We start from the raw sequence: 24,713 nt of genomic DNA, 5'->3' as shown, positions 1-24,713 counted from the left end.
GCTGAAACGTTTTTCATTTATCACTCTGTGGTGAGGCCTGTGCTTGAGGACAGCCTATATGCAAAATATACCATATAAATTTAAGTCTTTCTTTCATCTAAACCAAATGTTGGGAAATGACTTTTCCAGACGATTCATACCTTTGCTCAGCAAATATCACCCCTATCTAATTCCAGATTTATACTATTTATGATTGTGAAGTAATATGGACTATTACTGTGAAGTGTTAGACTGCTATTTAAGCCACAATCAAAACCCATTCTGATTTATTATTACTGCAGTGTTTTGAGTCTTAAAAAAATCAAAAGTCAATAGAAGCTTATTTTTGCCTAAATGTAAGGCTGATTCTCTCTTCAAATGTGTCTACAATATATTAAAGAACATCCATTGTAAGTAAATTGTTCACTATTTTCTGTATTGCACTCTTAAATCTGTATCTTGAAACACCCTCCCAGTTATAAACTTATAAATTCAAGCAATATAATCAATAAACAATTGTTTCAATTACATATGGTAATTGATTACAATATTACACATTATCTGATAACAGAATTGATGACACTAAAAGCCTGAATATGTGATAAATACCAAAAAAAGGAAGTCAATTAATGAAATAATTTGTTTTTCTGCCGGGCAATTAACTTTCCCTACCATTGCTGACGCGTTTTCAACTGCCAAGGCCCTTAAACTATCCATTTCCCATCTTAAACCGCAATGTCTCCCTCACTCACTATTTACATTGAAGATATCCATTAGAATCTGCTTTTAATAAGACTTTTGCTCATTTAGTGCAGTATCTACATGTTTCTTTTTTGACATTATTCCATGGGATGTTTTAACATATTACAGGTACCTTATAAATATATGTCATTGTGAATGAGTATGGGAAACCTATTGGGAAATTTCCCCCAATTTTTAAAAATATAATATACCAAAATCAGATACAGTAAAATACTTGGGTTTGCATGTAGGTATTAATAACTCTGCTCTGGAATGTCAACAAAGGTCCAATTTCTTACAGATGCAAAATAAGATAAATTGTAGCAGTTTCTGTAGATAGAAAAAACTCTATTGCAATGATTAAAGCTTAAGTTTTTAAACAAAGGCATTCAGAACATAAATAATTTGCATTTGATTTCCTGGTGGTTCATGAGGCTGTTTTGTTTATGTTTGTTTTTCTATTCTTGGGCAGGGTTGAGGATGACCTGTCTATTGGATTCTGAAGTTGTTGAGAGCAAGTGAGTCATATAGACTATGCCATGGGTGGAGCAGGAGATGCATGATTGGATGGACAAGTGAATACTTTGAAAACAGGCTGTGCTCATTTCTCCATTTACACTCGGCTGTATGTTTCTTGTAAGTGAACTCTGGGTTCTTAATGCAATCTAAAATACTCCTTCTCCATTTTGAGCAGTCATAGTTACTCTGAGCTCCCAGGAGGTTTCGAGAATAATTCTCCACCCAATTATTTCTTGCCATGACAGTCTTTTTCTGGTATTAGGCATGCAAATGTATCTTCTCATCAGAATCAAAGAGATGTAATTAAGGCTTTAAAGCCGGAAACACTGGATTCAGAGAAGGTACTGACATTGCTACTCATGACCTGCTAATGAATTTGGAGGAACACTGGAGATATCTCTTTGAATTACTTCATTCATTCATAATCCATTCTTAGAAGAGTGCAGGAGGATAGGTCTTTTGCTGGGTTTGAGATATTATTCCTGGAATGGTAGTTGGTCCAAATCTATACTGCACACTGAATTTAACAGTGAATTTCCACATTAACGACTGTCTTTGCTGAGAGTTGACTCTCAAGATATCAGAAGGATTTTAAAGAATTCCGAGGTGTCATCATGAACATTTATTGCCAGTTGATAGCATGGTTCAGCGGAGGCAGGGAGGATCTGTGTTTTGCAGATGTTAAGTATAAGGCCTGTTCTCTTATGTGCTTCAGTGAAAAGGTTGAAGAACAATTAAAGATTAAAGATTATCTTCATCTGTCACATAAACATCAAAACATTGAAACATGCCTCGAAATGCATTATTTGCGTCAACCAAGGATGTGCCAGAAAAAGCCCGCAAGTGTCACCATCATAACACGCCCACTGCTTACTCATTTCCCTTTACTAACCTGTATACCTTTGGAATGTAGAAGGAAACTGGAGCACCTGGACGAAACCCATGTGGTCATGGGGAGAATGTACAAACCCCTTACAGACAGCAGCGGGAATTGGCACTGTAAAGTGTTACACTAGCCATTACGCTACCATGCCATGGACAATGACTTACCATTTATATGATTTTTGTGAAACAAAGTGGCAATGTGTAGCAATCACTGAGCAGATCAAGGCCAGAAAACTGAGAATGCAGCATATCCCATATGAGCACAGATTCACTCTCCATCAATCATACTGCTTTTTTTCCACTGGAGTTGTGAAGTAGTGGCCATTCCTTAAATGCCTAACTTTCAAACCAAATTTTAAAAACTTGCCTGTCTGGAATGTGATGTTTTCTCTGCAATAACTTCTCCAATAAGACATTTTTTCTTTTAAATTTTCATGATTTTATACATGAAGCTGTATTGACTCCTGTTTAAGAAACTAGTTATGTGCTCTTTTGTATCTGATGTCCTTTTTGGCCCCTGATTTTATGTGAACACCTACTGAAAATTAACCTGCAGGACTACGTTTGCTTGTTTGTTTGTTGGAGCTGGCTCCCTTATACCGTTAGGAAATAGACAGTAACTTTAGTAAGTCCAGTAATTTGAACATGTTTACTCAGTAGAAAGCAACCAATTCATCTAAAGCTTGCTGCACCATGATAATTTAAATGTGCACTAGTAGCTACTATTATTGTGTTTTTAAGTTGTACTCATGTTCCTATCCACCCTCGGCCAGTAGGCTCGATAATGAGTCAACCTATCGCCAGGGAAGTGATGACCACCACCTATTACACTGTTCAAGGTAACTTATTTTTATTCTTTCTTACTTCTCTTCTAATATTTGTATATCTAAGCACTTGCAATGCTACTGTGACACTGTAATTTCCTTTGGAATCAATAAAGTATCTATCTATCATTCCTAGAACTTTGCATGTACTTTATTGTGATAATATTCAATGAGGAGTTAACTTAAAAACTGTACTGAGAGTAGGTACATTTTTAATGCTGTACTTTTCTTTGTAATTCATGTACTTAAAATTCTATGAGATGCCAAAGAAAACTACCACAGAACAAGCAGTAAGATCACAAAGAACAAACAAAAAATGTTTTAAAATTTGGAACATCATAAATATATATATATAAAATAGGAAATGAAGGTCAAACTCTATTGAGTTAAAATCTAGTTACTAGGCTTATACTAGAGACTTCAGCTGCTAGAATTTGGAGCAGAAAAATAAACCACTATAAGAACTTAGCAGGTCAAGCACAGAGTTGGCCTATATTTTACTCTACAGCACAACTAAGAGTATAGATGGAAAATGCTCATTATATAGAGTAGAAGTGAGAGGGAGGGGTGAGACAGAAGCTGGTAGGTGATTGGTGGAACAAGATGATGGCAGTAACAGGCAAATGGAGGGGTAAAGACAAAGGCTGATGGGTGGAACCAGATAAGGGACTGATGATGGGTAGATGGAACCAGTTGGGACAGGAATGGAAAAGGTGAACTAAAGGAGAGGAAACCTTACATATTTGGTAGGTATGTGGTTGAAGGAACTAGATGGAGGAGTGTGGTGAGTTTAGCTGATAGTTGGGGGAGGGAATGAAACGGAAAAGGTGAACAATGGGAAAGAGACGCTAGATGGACAGGCTGGAGTAGAAAAGGAAAGCAGAGGGTGTGGGTTACCTGAAACTGGAAAATTCAGCATTCATGCTATTGGAATGGTGGCTACTCAGCAGGAATGCAAGGTGCTGTTCCTCCTGTAAGCTGGAGATAACCCACTTTACAATCAGTTAGACAGTTGTGTGCATGGAGTATGATGGAGACATTGGAATGCCTGAGAATGAACATACTGCCAGAGGGAGTGGTAGAGACAGATACATTAAGGGCATTTAAGGGACTCGTATATAGGTACGTGGATGAAAGAGAAGGAGGGCTATGTGAGAGGGAAGGGTTAGATTGATTTTAAAGAAGGTTAAAAGGTTAACACAACATAAAGGGCTGAAAGGCCTGTATTATGTTGTATTGTCTATATTCTAAATATTGTTACTTTCTGTCATAGATAAAGAACATCATTCATGTAACCTCTTGATAAGATACACCATCCTTTTCCATAGCCCTTTTCCATTTCTTTTCAGGCCTTAAGACAAGAATCAGTGTCTTTAGGGCTTTTTTTCATTCAAATTCAAGTTTATTGTCATTCAACTGTATATATGTATACTGCCAAAGGAAAACAATGATCCTCTGGATCAAGGTGCATAGCACTATAAGTATAACTCTCACACAACACACATAGTAATATTACCACAAATACATTGACAAATATTAAAATGTATTCCAGGAGATCGACTATGGTAATGCTGGGTTCAGAGAAGAACCACAATCAAAACTCTAATTTTTTGGAATAAGTCAGCACCTTGTGGGTTCTAGGCCTCTGATGTATTAGAATTTAACAGTTCCCTACTTATCATTTCTGTTTTCTGCAAAAATAAAAATAAAATAAATACATTGTATAACATCACTTATTCAATATTGTTATTTAATAAATCCCTAGTTCAAGCCATCTACACAACCTGCAGTAATTCCATTATTGTCCCTTTTAAACATAAGCAAGCTGTAGAAGATACCAATTGTACAAAGCCAGCTAAAGAAAATTCAGGATCACCCAAGAGCCTTCTTCAACTTTAAAAGCTGAGGTGGGTTAATGGTTTGGAACACCTACATCCTAAATGACCCATCCAACAAAGCTGTCCAAGTAAATACAATACTTTTTAATCTATCAGCAACATGAACCAAAAGTAAGTAGAAATTCATTGCTGCCGCCATCATTCCGGAGTATTGAGAAACAACTACTTGAACATGCAAGCTAAAGTTTGAAGAACTGAGTCAATGGTGGCTGTCATTTTACACTTTTTATGTTCCGGATGAAACAAAATGCATCTCTGTATTACCAGCAGCATTTCCACTGTTTATGCTCCCAACTCTTTGTTTGAAGATAAATGGAAATGCCTTTTTGAATGATTTTCTGAAGTTGACTCCCATGAATGCATACACTATGGGATTGATGCAGGAATTAGTGTAAGACATGCAATGGGCCCAGATCTTCACTTTGTATGTATAATAATTCCGGTTAAAGTTTGGAAGGAAAGACTGCAAAAGGATATATAACTGGATAGGACCCCAGCAGATGGCAAAAAGAAGGACCATAACTGCTAACATTCTGGAGATCTTTGTGCGCATGGCCTCTGACCTTTCAGCAAGAAGCTGTACCTGTAAAACAGTTTTAGTCTGTGATAAGGACCCAATAACATACAGAAGCATGGATTAAGAAATGGCAATTTGATCCATTGAATTCATTTATACTATACTAAATACCTTATACTTTATATACTATAATTTAACTTTCTGAGAGAAAGCTTGGCATGAATAACCTCTAATCTCTCAAATGCAATCTGTAATTAATTTATTCTTGCATATCTTTCATCACAGTGGAGTAAAATTTTATTTCACTTAACAAAGGCATTAAGTATTGTGTAAGCAGAGAATAAAAAGGAATGCAGAGCTGAAATGATCACTTGTCTTTGGAAATTCAACAGAGTATTAACTTGTCTTGCCAATTGCCAGCTTGGAAATTCTAAGTTTTGAATAAAACTAATTACATCCATAACTCTAAGTAACCCTCTCAGATTTCACTGTCAGTTCTGCAGCAGAAGTGGAACCATAACAGGAGGATAAAACAAAAATCTGAAAATGCTTGGAATATTCAGCAGGTCAGCAAGTTTCAGGTTGGAAACATCTAGTGAGAACTGAAAAAGGAGACAAAAGAAGCTTGTAAAGTTGCAAAAAGGGTGGGGTGGTTGTCTCTGACAAGGTAAAACCAGAGTGACCTTGTAAATAAGATTATCAGATCAACCGGTGAAGAGAGCAGTTTATTTATGTTGTTTCTTTTTGCACCCTGTGGTGCATCAGGCAAGGCAGCATGTTTTGCCATTTTCTTAGCAATTGTCTGTTTTTTAACGAGGCCAAATTGCTACCTCTACACTCAACCCAGCATGGATGGAAAGAATACAAAGATTTGAACCCAGGACCATTCGCCCGTAAGTCCAGTGCTGATGCCACTACACCACCAGCCGAATGTATTTATATTTTTTATTTATTTAGAAATACAGCGCAGAACAGGTCCTTCCAGCCGACTGATATGTGTCGCTCAGCAACTGACTGATTTAAATTGTCCTAAGCACAGGACAATTTAAAATGACTAATTAAACTACTAACCGATAAGTTTTTGGACTGTGGGAGGAAACCGGATCACCTGGAGGAAACCCACATGCACACGGAAAGAATGTACAAACTTCCTGACAGAGGATGCCAGAACTGACCTCTGAACTCAGCCCCCAGCTGTAATAGCATTTTGCTAACCACCGTGCTACCGTGATGCCCAAAAATCAACTGCCATTCTTCTTTCTACAAAGCCCATTGCCGATCAGTCTCTCAGCAGCAGTGCTGTGTTGCCAAACTGGATGGCGGTCACTGGATGAAGATCCCAAAGGTTGTGACCAGAAATCAAACCCGGCCAGGCAGTTGGAGACCCAAACCCCAACCACTTAACTGGAGAGTGAGAACATAGACAAACCAAGGAATAAAAAAAGAATGTAAGTTGCAAAATACAGAGCAGGAGGTCATACCCAACAGCCAGTATGAGCATGTCCTCTGCTCACAGGGACAAAAAAGGATGACTGATACAGACGTAGAAATCAAATCATCTGATGTAGTGTATTCTATATTGAGTCTAAAAAACTGTAACATGCCCAGGTAGAAAATTAGACACAGTTCCTCAAGCTTACGATGATGTATTGGCCATTACAGAGACTTGGCTGGCACCAGGGCAGGAATGGATTCTCAATATTCCTGGATTTCAGTGCTTTAAAAGGGATAGAGTGGGGGGAGGAAAGGGGAGGAAGGGTGGCATTACTGGTCAGGGATACTATTACAGCTACAGAAAGGGTGAGTAATGTAACAGGATCCTCCTTTGCGTCAGTATGGGTGGAAGTCAGGAACAGGAAGGGAGCAGTTACACTATTGGGAGTATTCTATAGGTCCCCTGGTAGCAGCAGAGATACCAAGGAGCAGATTGGGAGGCAGATTTTGGAAAGGTGCAAAAATAACAGGGTTGTTATCACGGGCGACTTTAACTTCCCTAATATTGATTGGCACCTGATTAGTTCCAAGGGTTTAGATGGGGCAGAGTTTGTTAAATGTGTCCAGGGCGGATTCCTGTCACAGTATGTTGACAGGCCGACTGGGGGAATGCCATACTAGATCTAGTATTAGGTAACAAACCGGGTCGGGTCACAGATCCCTCAGTGGGTGAGCATCTGGGGGACAGTGACCACCACTCCCTGGCCTTTAGCATTATCATGGAAAAGGATAGAACCAGAGAGGATAGGAAAATTTTTAATTGGGGAAGGGCAAGTTATGAGGCTATAAGGCTAGAACTTGCAGGTGTGAATTGGGATGATGTTTTTGCAGGGAAATATACTATGGACATGTGGTAGATGTTTAGGGATCTCTTGCAGGATGTTAGGGATAAATTTGTCCCAGTGAGGAAGATAAAGAATGGTAGTGTGAAGGAACCATGGGTGACAAGTGAGGTGACAAGTGAGGTGGAAAATCTAGTCAGGTGGAAGAAGGCAGCATACATGAGGTTTAGGAAGCAAGGATCAGATGGGTCTATTGAGGAATATAGGATAGCAAGAAAGGAGCTTAAGAAGGGGCTGAGAAGAGCAAGAAGGGGGCATGAAAAGGCCTTGGTGAGTAGGGTAAAGGAAAACTCCAAGGCTTTCTTCAATTACGTGAAGAACAAAAGGATGACAGGAGTGAAGGTAGGACCGATTAGAGATAAAGGTGGGAAGATGTGCCTGGAGGCTGTGGAGGTGAGTGACGTTGGGGTTGTTAAAATACATTAGGATGGACAAGTCCCCGGGGCCTGACGGTATATTCCCCAGGCTGCTCCACAAAGCGAGGGAAGAGATTGCCGAGCCTCTGGCTAGGATCTTTATGTCCTCGTTGTCTACGGGAATGGTACCGGAGGATTGGAGGGAGGTGAATGTTGTCCCCTTGTTCAAAAAAGGTAGTAGGGATAATCTGGGTAATTATAGACCAGTGAGCCTTACGTCTGTGGTGGAAAAGCTGTTGGAAAAGATTCTTAGAGATAGGATCTATGGGCATTTAGAGAATCATATTCTGATCAGGGACAGTCAACATGGCTTTGTGAAGGGGAGATTGTGTCTGACAAGCCCGATAGAGTTCTTTGAGGAGGTGACCAGGCATATAGATGAGGGTAGTGAAGCGGATGTGATCTATATGGATTTTAGTAAGGCATTTGACAAGTTTCCACATGGTAGGCTTATTCAGAAAGTTAGAAGGCCTGGGATCCAGGGAAGTTTGGCCAGGTGGATTCAGAATTGGCTTGCCTGCAGAAGGCAGAGGGTCGTGGTGGAGGGAGTACATTCGAATTGGAGGGTTGTAACTAGTGGTGTCCCACAAGGATTGGTTCTGAGACCTCTACTTTTCGTGATTTTTATTAACGACCTGGATGTGGGGGTAGAAGGGTGGGTTGGCAAGTTTGCAGATGACACAAAGGTTGGTGGTGTTGTAGATAGTGTAGAGGATTGTGGAAGATTGCAGAGAGACATTGGTAGGATGCAGAAGTGGGCTGAGAAGTGGCAGCTGGAGTTCAACCCGGAGAAGTGTGAAGTGGTACACTTTGGAAGGATAAACTCCAAGGCAGAGTACAAAGTAAATGGCAGGATATTGGTAGTGTGGAAGAGCAGAGGGATCTGGGGATACATGTCCACAGATCCCTGAAAGTTGCCTCACAGGTAGATAGGGTAGTTAAGAAAGCTTATAGGGTGTTAGCTTTCATAAGTTGAGGGATAGAGTTTAAAAGTTGCGAGGTAATGATGCAGCTCTATAAAACTCTGGTTAGGCCACACTTGGAGTACTGTGTCTAGTTCTGGTTGCCTCACTATAGGAGGGATGTGGAAGCATTGGAAAGGGTACAGAGGAGATTTATCAGGATGCTGCCTGGTTTAGAGAGTATGCATTATGATCAGAGATTAAGGGAGCTAGGGCTTTACTCTTTGGAGAGAAGGAGGATGAGAGGTGACATAATAGAGGTGAACAAGATATTAAGAGGAATAGATAGAGTGGTTAGCCAGCGCCTCTTCCCCAGGGCACCACTGCTCAATACAAGAGGACATGGCTTTAAGGTAAGGGGTGGGAAGTTCAAGGGGGATATTAGAGGAAGGTTTTTTACTCAGAGAGTGGTTGGTGCGTGGAATGCACTGCCTGAGTCAGTGGTGGAGGCAGATACACTAATGAAATTTAAGAGACTACTAGACAGGTATATGGAGGAATTCAAGGTGGGGGGTTATATGGGAGGCAGGGTTTGAGGGTCGGCACAACATTGTGGGCCAAAGGGCCTGTACTGTGCTGTACTATTCTATGTTCTATGTTCTATGTTCTATGTTCTTACATTGCCCTCTCTCAGTGACAGTAAAGGAAGCCACATACCTATAGGTCAAAGTGGGAGTGAGACTGGGAATTAAAATGTGAAGCAACCAGAAGCTCAGGTTCAGCCCTGCGACTGAACACAGGTGTTCCACAAAGCAATCACTCAGTCTGCATTTGGTTTCTCCAATGTCAGGACCATACTGTGAATGCAAATACAGTACACTAGAGTAGATGAAGTACAAGTGAATCACTGCTTCATGCCCTCTTGCTCTGCATTTTGCAAACCTCACCCACTTTTTCCTTGATTCTTTCATCTATGAAAACTAACTGTTCCTATTCACTCATTGACAGATAAACTTGTTTACAGCTCATCCCCATGATCACCCCATTTTAACACATCAGAGGCAAACATCCCTCTCCCTTGCCCTCCTTGCAGATTTACAAGCTTTTGTCACCTTTTCAGATTTGACGAAGAGTCTCGGATCTGAAATTTCACTCTGTTTCACTTCCCACAGATAAGGCCTAACCTGCTAAATATTTCCAGTATTTTCTGTTTTTGTTTAGATTTCCATCATTAGCAGTTTTTTTATTGTTAGCAAGAGGATAACACTTTGAGTATTTTTAAAAACCTATTAGATGTATTTTATTGCTTGCAGACCGCATTTAGTTTGAACAAAATAACTTTTATAAATGTATAAATCTAATTTTGTTGCCTTCCTCCTCCACTCCAACACTGTATTGAGCTCCAAATTTTCTTACTTTCTTCCTGACTTATTTATTCTTCTGATTCTTTCTCCTCTCTATAGGAAATGACAACCCCAAGTTAATGTCAAAGCAAAAACCAGAACCCTGGTGGGGCAAGGTATCAGTATTTTAGTTCAATCACCCAGGAGATTACTTAAAAGTACAGATCGAATCCAAAAATGTCACAGTTTGATGAGTACATTTTATACGGGGCTATTCTAATGTATTTGAAAGAGGAAGTATTTAAACTAATACAGTATATGTAATTAAGGTTTACCTGAAGGTTATTATCAATGGGTTCCACAGCTGGTCGCCCCATCTGATGAAGCATAGCAGTGTAGGACACACAAATTGTGACTAGCGGCAGGAGATAAACAGCTAGGAAGTTGTGTATAATAAAGGCCTTCTCAAGGAAAGCTGACGGAAAAGATTCACTGCAGTACACTTGGGGCCCAAACCAGTATCCATTTTGAATCTTCTGATAGATTGCCACTGGTATGGACACAATAAACGAACCTACAATAATTTGCAGCGGGTTAACATGCTGAATAAAAGGGTTCTTTGTCACCTATTTCACAAGTTTTCATTTGGTAACTTGACTACTTCATTATCAGATTTAATTATTACTTTAAGCTTATTGAAATTATAATACGATTCAGTAGCAAGGATGGAATGGCACTTTACATGCACGTACAACAGAAGAGAATATCCTACAGTGCTGCACACATCAAAAGTGAACATAAATGCCAGTGCACAGAAGGAAAAGCTACAGGGAGCAGCTTGACCAATAATTTGTTCAAAGCAGCGAACATTAAAGAATGTCTGAAGGGAGGACACTTCATTTGGAGCTATTGATTGATATAGGGAGCACATGGCCAAAGCAGTACAAGACCCAGCCACCAGCATTGGGGAGAAGACTCAGGTAACCAAGACGTAATTTTATTTTACAGTTTAATAAGCATTTTATCTACATTGATCAGTACCTAGAAGGATAATACTGAGCTCCATAGTTTTCAGGTATGAATAGCAATTACTTGCTTAGAAAAATATTGATTGATTAACCTTTTTTAAGTTAGCTGAAAAATATTAACCTGTAATTTAATAGGTTAATAAATTTTAAAAGTTGAGGTGGCATATCCCTTTCCACAAAATGTTTGCGGATATAAACCAATTATATTTAGCAATTGAATCAGTGGCTTCTGATCCTTAGCATGAAGTATTTAAGTCTTTAGCTTCTGTGCTTACCAATCCATATTCCGAGACTGATGCCCAAAGCCACTCGGGGGGTTCTCTGCCTTAAGGACCTGAGTGGGTAAACTGTCACGTACCATCTGTCCACACTCATTGCAGTCAATGTTATACACGTTGCCTGTACTGATACCTGCAAAAACACAGAGTATATTTCTGAAAACTAGTCCAACAGAAAGCATTTTCACAAACAGGATTGAGGTCCATTATGTAAGGTTTGAGTGATTAAATGTGTTGAGTAAACAATTCCAAACAGACTGAAAATTACAATAAATTTATTTATTCACACATTCTTTTTCTCTCTCTCCTTTTTCTCCCTCTGTCCCCCTCACTATACCCCTTGCCCATCCTCTGTTCCCCCCCCTTTTCTTTCTCCCTTGGCCTCCTGTCCCATGATCCTCTCATATCCCTTTTGCCAATCAACTGTCCAGCTCTTGGCTCCATCCCTCCCCCTCCTGTATTCTCCTATCATTTTGCATCTCCCCCTCCCCCTCCCACTTTAAAATCTCTTACTCACTCTTCTTTCAGTTAGTCCTGACGAAAGGTCTCGGCCCGAAACGTCAACTGTACCTCTTCCTAGAGATGCTGCCTGGCCTGCTGCATTCACCAGTAACTTCTATGTGTGTTGCTTGAAATTCCAGCATCTGCAGATTTCCTCGTGTTTGCATTACAATAAATTTATTTGTCCGATCCTCCATCTGAACATTTTCAACAATCCTTCAACAATCTCAGACATCCACCCTGCAAAAACTCATTTCAGGAACATAACACCATCAATTTGCGGGAGACTTCCGGGAGAGGTGGGATGTCTGCAATAGAGTAGCTCCTTAGCAGCTGGCCAGCTAGTTTAAATAACGTTAGCTGCGCTAATGAACGAATGACACCTGTTAAACTCACCTCAACATGTCTTTTACAGTCTTAACCCACCATGGGCAATAGAAAAGTCATTGTTGCAAACAGTGCAGCGAGCAACACTGTCATTATTTTGACCCCTATTAGGCAGGGGTACACTTTAGTGTAGTCTGGGGTGACGTACGTTTCATTTTTTTGGGAACACTCTGCAATGGCACGCTCTTGCTCTCTCTCTCTCTCTCTCTCTCTCGTGGTTGCTCGTGCGCTCTCACTTGCTTTCTCTCTCACTCGCTCTCTATCTCTCGCTTGTTTTCTCTCTCTCGCGCGCGCTCTCTCTCGTGGTCACTCTCGCGCTCTCTCTTGCTTTCTCTCTCGCTTGCTCTCAAGAAAATTGATTTCCGTGATACTGTATATAATTTGCGGGCATCAGGGAGCCACTATTAATATGTGGGAGACTCCTGGAAGTTTCGGGAGAGGTGGGATGTCTGAAATCTGCATCAAGCATTTATCATTTATAACTTGTCTATGATATTGAGTATTTTTTTGCCAAATAAAATATTTTATCATTGTGAGTTGTACATATGAGCCTATCAGCTACTCAAGTTTAGGACAAAAGACTTAGGAGCAGAATTCGGTCTTTCAGACCATCAAGTCTGCTCCATCACCCCATTATGGCTGATTCATTATCCCTCTTGACCCCATTCCCCTGCCTTCTCCCCAGAACTTTTGATGCCCTGACTAATCAAGAACCTATCAACCTACACTTTAAATACACCTAATGACTTGGCCTCCACAGCCTTCTGTGGCAATGAACTGCACAAATTCACCACCTTCTAGCGAAAGAAATTCCTCCTCATCTCTGTTCTGAGGCAGTGCCCTCTGGTCCTAGGTTCACCCACTATAGTAAACATCCTCTTCACATCCACTCTCGCGTTACCAGTTAATAAAATAAGAACATAATATGCAGGAGCAAGTGAAAACCAATTACCCCTTGAGCCTGCATTGTCTCCAGTGCAAGTATATTCCTTCTTAAATATGGAGATGACATCTCGATTATTGCAGTTTTTGTCTTATTAGCACCCTGTAAAGTTGCATTAAACCTTCTCTATCTTTGTACTCCATATACTTTGCAATAGAGGCGGCATTCCATTAGTCTTTCTAATTACTTGGTGTACCCATGTGCCTACAGTGTTTCATGCACTTGGTCCTCCATTTGTACTACAATATCTTGTAGTCTCACTCCCTTGAAATCATAACTTGCATTTTCATTTTCCAAATCAAAATAGATAATCTTGCATTTTTCAACATTATATTCCATCTATCAACTACTTGCCCTTTCATATATCCCATGAATATTCTTTTGCTGGTTTCTTATGCTGTCTGCAAAAATTACTTATGTATCTGACTTTACATCATGACAGATGTAAACAGGACAACATCATGACGTCTTTACATTGTGACAGACCCAGGACATCTTCAGAGAGTGGTGTCTCAGAAAGGCAGCGTCCATTATTAAGGACCTCCAACACCCAGGGCATGCCCTTTTCTCACTGTTACTATCAGGTAGGAGGTACAGAAGCCTTTAGGCACACACTCAGCGATTCAAGAACACCTTCTTCCCCTCTGCCATCCAATTCCTAAATGGACATTGAACCCTTGGACACTACCTCACTTATTTCGTATATATTATTTCTTTATTTTTTGCACATTCAATATACATATACAGTATTTTTATTTATTTACGTTCTATGTTATGTATTGCATTGAACTGCTGCTTGTAAGTTAACAAATTTCACGTCACATGCTGGTGATAATACGAGGGGTGATTGATAAGTTCGTGACCGAAGGTAGAAGGAGTCAATTTTAGAAAACCTAGCACATTTATTTTTCAATATAGTCCCCTCCTACATATACACACTTAGTCGAGCAGTCATGGAGCATACGGATCCCTTCTTTGTAGAAGTGGTCCACAGCAGGGCTGATTGATAAGTTTGTGGCTTAAGGTAGAAGGAGATGAGTTATACAGCTCTTGTTACATGTACGTGCAATTCAACTCTTTGAGTGAAAATGCAGAAAGTTTGAAGTTAATAACTCATTGTCCACCTTAGGCCACGAACTTATCAATCACCCCTCGTAAACATAGTCATAGTCATACTTTATTGATCCCAAGGGAAATTGGTTTTTGTTACGGTTGCACCATAAATAACTAAATAGTAATATGTAAATTATGCCAGGAAATAAGTCCAGGACCAGCCTATTGGCTCAGGGTGTCTGACCCTCCAAGGGAGGAGTTGTAAAGTTTGATGGCCACAGGCAGGAATGACTTCCTATGACGCTCTGTGTTGCATCTCGGTGGAATGAGTCTCTGGCTGAATGTACTCCTGTGCCCAACCAGTCCATTATGTAGTGGATGGGAGACATTGTCCAGGGAAACCTGATTCTGATTCTGATTCTGCTCTGACTTTAATGTCAATCCCACATTCCCATCCCCACTAGTTTCATACCATTGCCTGTAAAGAGTCAATCTATATCTGCTTTTAAAAAAGAGAGAGGCAAAATGAATCTCAAAGACTTGCAACTTTGAAAGAAAAGGATGTCATTATGTCACTGTTGTAGATGCATGACCTTTTATTTTTAAGCTGTGACCTTTAATTCTAGATTTTCCTACTTGAGGAAACATCCTTTCCACATCTAAGTTGTCAAAACCCTTGCAAATATTTCAATAAAGTTCCCTCTTACTCTTCTAAGCTCCAACAGATACTTGCCTAGCCTGTTGAACTTTCTACCTATTCGTTCAGCAAACCATTACTGAACAGATTCAAACACATCTTACTTAAATGAGGAGACCAATGCAGTACACGATACTCCAAAAATGATCTCTCCAATGTCCTACATTAATAAAGAATAGCCTTTCTACTTTTATATTTAACTTCACTCACATTAATTTACAACACTTTGTTAGATTCCTAGTGAAGTAAAATGCTCAAGACTTGGTTGTGCCAGATTGACAGGTTTTCCCAGATCTCAACATTATGCATATTAATACCTAAAAGTACACTTAATTTACCTTATTTTAGATGTTCTGCTGTTATATATTTTCCAGTGAACTAGTAAGTTTAAAGGGAGCACAGGAACCAACCAGAACCAGTGTGTTTAAATGGAGTGCTGGAAACAGCCCTACTAAGTTTAAATAGAGCATGGGAAACATCATCCAATGAGGCAGGTGCTAATCCATTGGTATTTCCAAATAATCAGGTAACATATTAGCAGAGTTTTACTGTTCTAGCTGCAGGTGTATATTAGCATACGTAAAACGTGCTCTGGCATAGGACATAGGGCTCTTATCCCAGGGCTCTGCAATCTCTCACTACCTAGATAATAAGCATCTTTTTTATTTCCTGTCAAAATGGTCATTATGCTTCATTTGACCATAAGACCACAACATAGGAACATAAGTAAGGCATTTGGCCCATCAAACCTGCCCTGTCCTTTCATCATGACGATCCATTTTCCCTCTCAAGCCCATTGTCCTACCTTGTCCCCATAACCTTTAACACCCTGACTAATCAAGAATCTATCATCCTCCGCCTTAGATACATGCAATGCATTGGCCTCCAAAGCAGCCCGTGGCGATAAATTCCACAGATTCATCACCCTCTGCCGAAAGAAATTCCTCCTCATCTCTGTTCTAAATGGACGCTCCTCTATTCTGAGGCTGTGCCCTATGGTCCTAGACTCCTCCATTACAGGAAATATCCTCTCCACATCCACTCTATCTAGCCCTTTCAACATGCTCACTGAAACCCCTCAATTGAAACTCATTGAAGGGTTTCAATGAGATCCCCCTTTATTCTTCTAAATTCCAGCAAGTACCAGCCCAGAGCCTTCTAACACCCTTCATATGATAACCCTTTCAATCTCAGAATCATTCTCATGAACTTCCTCTGAACCCTCTCCAATGTCAGGGCATCCTTTCTTAGATAAGGGGCCCAAAACTGCTCACAATGGTCCAATGAGGCCTCACCAGTCCCTTATAAAGCCTCAGAATTACATCCTTGTTTTTATATTCTAGTCCTCTCGAAATGAAAGCTGACGTTGCATTTGCCTTCTTCAACCACTGATTCAACCTGCAAGTTAGCCCTCAGGGAATCCTGTACAATGACTTTCAAACCCCTTTGCATCTCAGATTTTTGAATTTTTTTCTGTTCACAAAATAGTCTACACTTATATTCCTTTTACCAAAGTGCATGACCATACATTCCTGACACTATATTTCATCTGCCACCTCTTTGCCCATTCTCCTAATTTATCTAAGTCATTCTGCAGACTCCCTGCTTCTTCAACACTACCTGCTCCTCCACCTATCTTCGTATCATCCACAACTTGGCCACAAAGCCATCAATTCCATCATCCAAATCATTGACATATAAAAAGAATAGGTCCCAACACTGAACTCTGTCGAACATCACTAGTCACTGGCAGCCAACCAGAAAAGGTTCCCTTTATTACCGCTTTTTGCCTCTTACCCATCAGTCAATCCTCTATCCATGCATATTTTTCCTTTATTACCATGGGTTCCTATCCTCACCTTGTCAAAGGCCTTCTGAAAATCCAAGTACGCGACATCAACCAATTCTCCTTTAGTAAATCTGTTTGTAATTTCTTCAAAGAATTCCACCAGATTTGTAAGGCAAGACTTTCTCTTAAGGAGACCATGCTAAATCTGGCCTATTTTATCATGTGCTTTCAAGTACCCAGAGACCTTGTTTCTGCCCCTTGACACTCTTGAACTTCCAGCACACTGCAAGTGTCTTCCACAGTGAAGACTGATGCAAAATACTCATTCAATTCGTGTACCATTTCCTTGATCTCCATTACTACCTCATCATTTTCCAGCAGTTCGATATCTGCTCTCGTCTCCCTTTTACTCTTTATATATCTCAAAAAACTTTTTGGTATCCTCTTTGATATTATTGGCTAGAAACTTGCCCATTCACTTAGTCTATGTCCCTTTATAACCCTCCTTTTTTTTCTTTCACAACTTAGTTTCCTACCTATCCTTATGTCATTATCAAATTTAAGAAATGAACCACACTGTTGGTGCCTTCATGCAAGTGATTTATATTAATTGTAAAATATGAGGTCTCAGCACCAACCACTGTGACACACCACTCATCATATCTTGCCAATCAGAAAAAGTAACTTTTTTGTTACTCCCTATTTCCTGTTAATTAGCCAAGCTTCTCTCTGCATTACAGCAACAATCTTGGTGCACATTTTATCAAATGACTTCTGGAAATTAAGCACAGTAAAAATACTAGTTCCCTTTTATCCACAGTACATGTTAAGAACTCCAATAAAATGATCAAATACTATTTCCTTTCACAAAATTGTGTTGACTTTGCCTGACTACCTCAAATGCTAGGAAGTATTTGATAATAAATTTGAACATTTTACCGAGGACAATGAAGGAAAATGTATAGCTAACTGAACTAAAATTTCCTATTTCTGTCTCCTCTTTTTGATTAAAGTAATTACAGTTATTATTTTACTTTGTTTTTCAAACTCATGGAACCTTTGGTAAAATTAACTATAGACAATTTTTCTAGCCATTCTTTTTTAGCCTAAGGATGAAGTCCTGTAGGACCTGGATTCTTGTCTCTGTGCAGCTACAACAGCGGCACGGTAACATAGCGGTTAGTGCAATTGCTTTACAGTGCCAGTTATCACCAGTTTCCTCTGCTGTCTGTAAGGAATCTGTATCTTCTCCCATCATTGTGTAGTTTTCCTCCGAGTGCTCCAGTTTCCTTCCACTGTTCAACGACATACGGTTAGAGATAGTGAGTTGTGGGCAAGCTACGTTGGTGCAGGAGGGATGGTGACACTTGCAGGCTGCCCCCCTGAGCAATCTTCAGACTGCATTGGTCATTGACGCAAAACACCTTATTTCACTATATATTTTGGTATATATGTGACAAATGAAGCTATTCTGTTTAAGTTCCTCAATACCACTTATCTGGCTATAATGATTTCCTCTCCCCCTTAATTACACAGACTCACTTCCTATAGGACCAATGCTCTACTGAAGCCCTCCATTGGTCGGAGTCGGCCATGGATGTTGTGTCCCAACTGTTTACGTAATACGCAAGCCAGTGCAATATGATATGGAGAGCAAGCTGTTGCCCATGTAGCAAGCTCCCCTCTCTATGCATCAGTTGAACCCAAAGGAACAGCAGAGACCAATACAATTTGGTACCAGCAGCATTGTAGGAGTTGCCAGTCAGCGTTGAACTCAACGTAGGACTGCCTTAGGAACTGCAGCTCTGGATTTTTCCTCGGGATTTACTGCTGAAGCATTCCCCATAAGTGAGTACAGCTGCAAGGCAGTGGAGGTTTGAGCTTAGATTTTTCCTTCTCCTGAATGAGCTGCCAACCACAGCTGACAAGCCCCATCTGCCCAGAGCAACTGGTTTTAAGGCACCAGTAACCTACCTTTGCCCCTCTCCTATCAGTAGAAGCAGTTCCGCCGGGCTTTGTAGCTAAGCCACATGTGAAGGCCAGGAGCTGGATTTGGTTGTCAGAGGCTATTTGAGACACACGCCTTTGGGAGCATTTAATAGGTAATGGGAGCTTATCCTCTCTACCACCGCCAGGCTACAACAACCCTAAGGAACCAATTCTCTGCTACTCTTTAAATATCTATAGAATGCTTATAGGAAGTACAGTACAGGATTTTTTGTGTATTTCTGGTTAGCTTCATTTGTAATTTTCTTTTCCTTATTAACTTTTTAATCATCCTTTACTCTTTTATCTTATGTCCAATCTTCTGGTGTGCCATTTAGGTTTACAAGATTAGTTTCTTATAATTTAAGTTTATTATAATCTTTCAACTTCTTTAAAGCCGTGGAGTCACACAGCACGGAAGCAGGTCCCTTTGGTTCGATTTGTCCAAGTAAACCAAGATGTCAATCTGACCTCATTCATTTGACTGTATTTGGCCCATATCCCTTTAGGCTTAATGCCTCTATCAATGACAAATGCCTTTTAAATATTGTAATTGTACCCCATCTACTTCATTCTCTAGTAGTGTGTTCTGTATACCAACCCCCCACTGAATGAAAATTATGCTCAGGTCCCCGTTAAATCTTTATCCCTCACCTTAAGTTCATGCCCTTCAATTTTAGAATCCCCTATCCTGAGAAAAAGACTGACCATCCACTTTATCAATGCTACTCATAACTTTATATTCCTCTGTGAAGTAATTCCTCCATGAAAAAAATTCTAAGCCTGCCCAGCCTCTCCTGGTAACTCAAGCCCTCTAGTCACAGTAAACATCAATGTAAATTTTGTCTGCACTCTTTCCAGCTTACTGATGTCCTTCCTATAGCTGGGTGACCAGAATTACACTCAATATTCTAAGTGAAGTCTCACCCACATCTTGCAAAGTTGCAACATAACATCCCTCTGTTCTATGCAATGACTTGACTGATAAAGGCAAGCATGCTAAACACCTTTTTCACCACCCTGTCTATCTACGTCCCGAATTTCAGGGAACTATGTACCTGTACCCCTTGACCTCTCTGTTTTACCACACTCTCCATGGCCTTACCATTTACAGTGTAAGTCTTGCCTTCGCTTAACTGACCTAAATGTAACTCCTTGTACTGGTCCAAATTAAAATTCTTCTGCCATTCCTCTACCTGCTTCCCCATTTCATCCAGATCTTGCTGTAATCTCAGATAACCTTCTTCACTGTACACTATACTGATTTTGGTATCGTTCACAAACTTATTAAACATGTTGACAATGTTGTCATCCAAATCATTAATAAAGATGCCAAACAACAGTAGAGGCAGCACAGATCCCTGCAGCATATGGCTGGTCTCAGCCATCCAATCTGAAAAACAACCTTCCACTACCACCCTCTGACTCCTCTCACCAATCAATTTTGTATCCAATTGATTAGCTCACCCTCGATTCCAAGGGATCTAAACTTCCAGACCTTCATGCAGGACCTTCAGATTTTGACATAGACCTTGCTAAAGTCAACGTAGACAATGTCTACCACCCTCCTCTTTGATTAACCATAGATGGTAGATCTTCTCTTTGGATTTTTTTTGTTTGGTTGGAATATATTCTATGAGGGTTGGTAGGTTATCCCACCATGGTAAGACTTACAAGGTTACCCAATCCTATCCTAGTCTACTAACCACTGAAAAATAAAAATATAGGTCTAAGTACAGTACAATCACTAGTTCTCTTCAAATACTGTTCTTCTATCAAATACTGTATCTTTGATCAGCTAAGAATACTATATTGATGGAAAGGCTAGGGCTGTTTTCCGTGGAGCAAAGAAGGCTGAAAGGTGACCATAGAGGGGTTTAAAAGATCACAAGGGGCATAGATAAGGTGGATAGTCACCTTATTTTTTCCCACGGTTGGGACAACTAAAACCTAGAGGACTTGGGCTTAAACTGAGAGAGAAAAGATTTAAAGGGAGCCTAAGGCACATTTTCACACAGAAGATGGTGGGTTTATGGGATGAGCAGCCAAAGATGATAGTAGAAGTGGTACAAGTACAATGTTTAAAAGTCATTTGACCCCATCATGGATAGAAAAGCTTTAGAGTTATAATGGTCAAGCACAGGCACAATGTTCAGCATGGGAAAGTTGGGCTGGAGAGACTGCTTTTGTTCTGTATAACAATATGATTCTCTTCCTTCATAACTAATATATTCTTTTTAAATATGATTCAGCCACCCATCGGCAAATGCACTGAGAGCTAGAGGCACTGATCAGCCTCCAGCAGGTGGCGCTCTTTAGCTGCTTTCTTGAGGATACTATTACAAAATGCATTAATTTTCTATTAATTCAAGTGAGTTTAGAAACGGGGTAAAAATACACTCTAAGCCCTTTTTTTAAGCTTAGGGTGAGGGTGAAGTGACAAATTAAGAAAATACCACATGATCCGTTGGAGCATAAATAAATAGTATAAATTCTCAATTGAAAGAATATAATGTTTAAATGGTGTAAAATATTGGTAGCTCAGGTTGAGGCACTTAATGTTGCAGTGTTCGCTGAGCTTGGTGAACACCATAATGTTTAAATCTCAGCCAGGGAAATCTACAACCTAGTAATTTGAACAACTTGCAGTAATCATTACATGTTCGTTCCTTTTCTCTTCCTTCCTGATCTACCTAGCACCTACCACATTGCCTCTTTTCCCACCTCCCTCCCTTTATTCTGTGCTCCACCATCTTTATCTATTACATTGCATCATCTCCAGCCATTTGTCACTTTCATTTCTCTCTTGCCAGATTCTGGTACCATTCCCACCCTCCCCCCCCCCCCCCACCCCCGCCACCTAGACCCACCTATCACCTGCTAGTCCTTGCTCCACCCTTTCCCCTCCACACATTTATATTACCTTCCCCCTGGAGCTTTTAGTCCAGATTTAGGGAGTCTCGACCGTATTTACTAGCATAAGTGCTTCCTGACCCTCAAAGTTCCTCTGGAATCTCATGTGTTGCTCCAGATTCCAGCATCTGCATTTTCTTGTGGATCCTTTATTGGAGCTAACTTTTCATGTGTCAGGTGTGCTTCTAGCCAATAAAGTGAGTTTTTCTTTTCACTTCATTAACATCTACTGGCCAGGGCTAATACATTTGGATATGTTTCTAGTGTTCAACTGTGGCTACCCTGTTTGGATAAAATCTAGTTAGATCTAGAGCTTCACAGTTCTGTTAGTTATTAAGATGAGCATGATAAAATGGTTAATGGTGAATAATTTATGTTGCTATGTTTTGCACGATGCTTTACCCTATGGGCTATTAAGAGATGGAGATCATAAGGGTTCCCTTTTATGCAGGGAAATAGAATGGGCTAAGTGATGCCCTGTTGTCATTTCAGCAGTCTGATCCATTATTGCCTTACACGGTGGCTTCAATGAGATGAGTCAGTTTAAACATTATTTCATTTTAATGTAATAAGCATATTCCTGACTACCCATATTTAATGTAATTGAAATGAAGCTAGTCCAATGACATGAACTCCTGGCGGAGAACTGCCCGCAATTTAACTAAATTCCGCAAAATTTATGTCATCCGTCTTTCACGAGCAGATTATCACCTGAAATGGCCAACTGTTCATTTTCCGTCAACTTCAATTGGTTGCTAGCCTCAGATACTGACTAAACACAGTTGAAAAAATCGTAATAATTTAAAAAAAAAGAAATAATCAGCAAGTTAGGCAGTGCCGGACGAGAGAGAAAGGAGATGACTTTTTAGGTCGATGAATTATCAACGGAACCCCTAATAACCTGTTTACCAAACCTCCTGGCTCTGGCTGGATACCAAGCAAATGTATGTCATCTCTTCTCACAGTCCACTAAGGGAGAGGGTAGTCCCAGTTTTGCTAAAGCGATGGATACCTAATGTTTTGTGACAAGATTGCGCGCCAATTCAGATTGAATGCGACGATTGCTCCGTCTTCGATACACAGTGGCAAGCTCAGTGATTGCTTTGATTTTTCATTGTTCCATTCCAACTCATTGTTATGAAAGACTGAGGACTGGTACGCCTATAAACTACCTTTCGGTCACCAGAATCCACGATATTAGGTAGATACTATATTTCGTAGAATTAAACTGCAAATATGAGGAGTGAAATTGTCATTTAAATCACTGCATCAACAACTAGAGATTACGATTAACTGAGCTCAGGAGAAACAAGCGTCAATTGGGTCAATCGAGAGAGGGAAAAAAATATGTTAGGAAAGCTTACTTGTTGCATATAGTTGACAAATTTACACATGAACTCCCCGAAAATCCAGCTTGGGAGAGGGTACAGGACTGCGGTGAAAGGCACGCAGCACACCAGGAAAATAATATCGGTTGTAGCTAAATTTGCTTGGAAAAGAAAAAAGTTCAAAACAATTTAGATGCAGCAGAAGTTAGGAGAACAAACCTGATTACATGCTAAAGAGCTATCTGATTGTTGTCGAAACAGGTCAAAGTTTAAATAATTCAATGCATTCTGACATATTTAGGTAGATGAATTATTATTCACTTAACAGAAAATAATATGCCTAATGTATAAACTATTCCTTTATATTAGCCCGTTATAGAACCGATTTGTCTTGTCTCAGTGATCTTGTACATCAGATTTATAATTGCGAATTTATAAAGAATTAAGTAAGATCACATTCCGCATTTAACTTACACAGGTTCAACTGCAAACAAAATACTAACTTGGAAATTGCACATTTAGATTTTTACTTTGCTTTTAGGCACTGAACTTGATCTAACTGCTCTACCGTAACTGGCTTTACGTTAATTTCAAAGGGAATGGACCAATATTTTAACCATTCTTCATTAAATCTGCATGTTATATGTAAATCTACTTACTTGTAGAATATCCTAGAAATACACACATCGGTATGATTTTACACATGGATATTGTTACCTATGTAAAAGTTGGTGACGGTTCGCATCTGTTTGTGCTTCGTTACTACGTAGATCACCAGCGAGTTTCCAGCGAGTCCAACCACCATCAGAATCCCAAAGCAGAGAGGTACTAGCCAGGCGTCCATTAACACTGGAGGGGTGGGAGCAGTAGTTGTGTTACTGCAGATGTATCCCAAACAAGACCCGGTGAAATATTGTAATGATTCATTTGTCGAGGGGGTCACAGAAGAACCCATGGTCTGCCGAATGAAATAAATGAGACGCTGTTAAAATCGCCACATGTACAAAGGAACATGGACATGATTGTCGCCCGAGAGATCCACACGGGCTTTTCTCTCGGTCTGTGGTGGTACCTGTGTAGATGAAATTTAGAACCTTTAGTGCAGACTGATGGAACCGAATCGGTCCCGCGCAATGTTCGTAGCGTCTGCCATCTTACCCAGAACTCGTTGGTAGGAACCAGTCAGATCAAAGAAAGGAGACTTTGCAGCAGCTGGATGAGTGAGTGCAGGGGCTGATTTTCTCTCTCTCTTGTTCTTTCAGTAAGAGCACCTGACGTGTTTGTGAAATCAAAGCGGAGGATTGGGTAGGAAGTGCGCACTGGTGAAACCCGGAGCTCAAGTTCAGTGAGATTTAACCCAAATTGCAATGACTCAAATCCCAACCAAAATATCAAGGCATTTTAATCCAAGCCCTAATAACAAATGACTCGGGTATTCCATCATTTAAAG

At 40.1% G+C, this 24,713-nt stretch overlaps 1 protein-coding gene across 1 annotated transcript; it reads right to left on the bottom strand.

Annotated features, from left to right (window-relative positions):
- Positions 1–4,519: 4,519 nt before the first annotated feature.
- Positions 4,520–24,508, bottom strand: LOC140188413 (G-protein coupled receptor 54-like). The gene is made up of 6 exons (XM_072244663.1): positions 24,422–24,508; positions 23,981–24,221; positions 23,300–23,424; positions 11,664–11,799; positions 10,696–10,934; positions 4,520–5,429 (listed from the first exon to the last, which is right to left on the bottom strand). The coding sequence occupies exons 2-6, from the start codon at positions 24,216–24,218 to the stop codon at positions 5,073–5,075; spliced, it is 1,095 nt and encodes a 364-aa protein (XP_072100764.1). The 5' UTR covers positions 24,219–24,221; positions 24,422–24,508; the 3' UTR covers positions 4,520–5,072.
- Between the last annotated feature and the right edge of the window lie 205 nt (positions 24,509–24,713).

Source organism: Mobula birostris, chromosome 26 (assembly GCF_030028105.1).
Source record: "Mobula birostris isolate sMobBir1 chromosome 26, sMobBir1.hap1, whole genome shotgun sequence".
Lineage (NCBI taxonomy): Eukaryota > Metazoa > Chordata > Chondrichthyes > Myliobatiformes > Myliobatidae > Mobula > Mobula birostris.
This window is presented reverse-complemented; position numbering and strand designations above follow the sequence as displayed.

What these genes read in the sequence shown, in the direction of transcription:
- LOC140188413 (XM_072244663.1), bottom strand. Translation starts at nt 24,218, where the DNA reads ATGGGTTCTTCTGTGACCCCCTCGACAAATGAATCATTACAATATTTC. An exon ending in CGTCACCAACTTTTACATAG is followed by an intron (nt 23,425 to 23,980) that starts GTAACAATATCC and finishes TTCTTTTCCAAG; the next exon opens with CAAATTTAGCTACAACCGAT. An exon ending in CCATTGATAATAACCTTCAG is followed by an intron (nt 5,430 to 10,695) that starts GTAAACCTTAAT and finishes ACTGTTTTACAG; the next exon opens with GTACAGCTTCTTGCTGAAAG.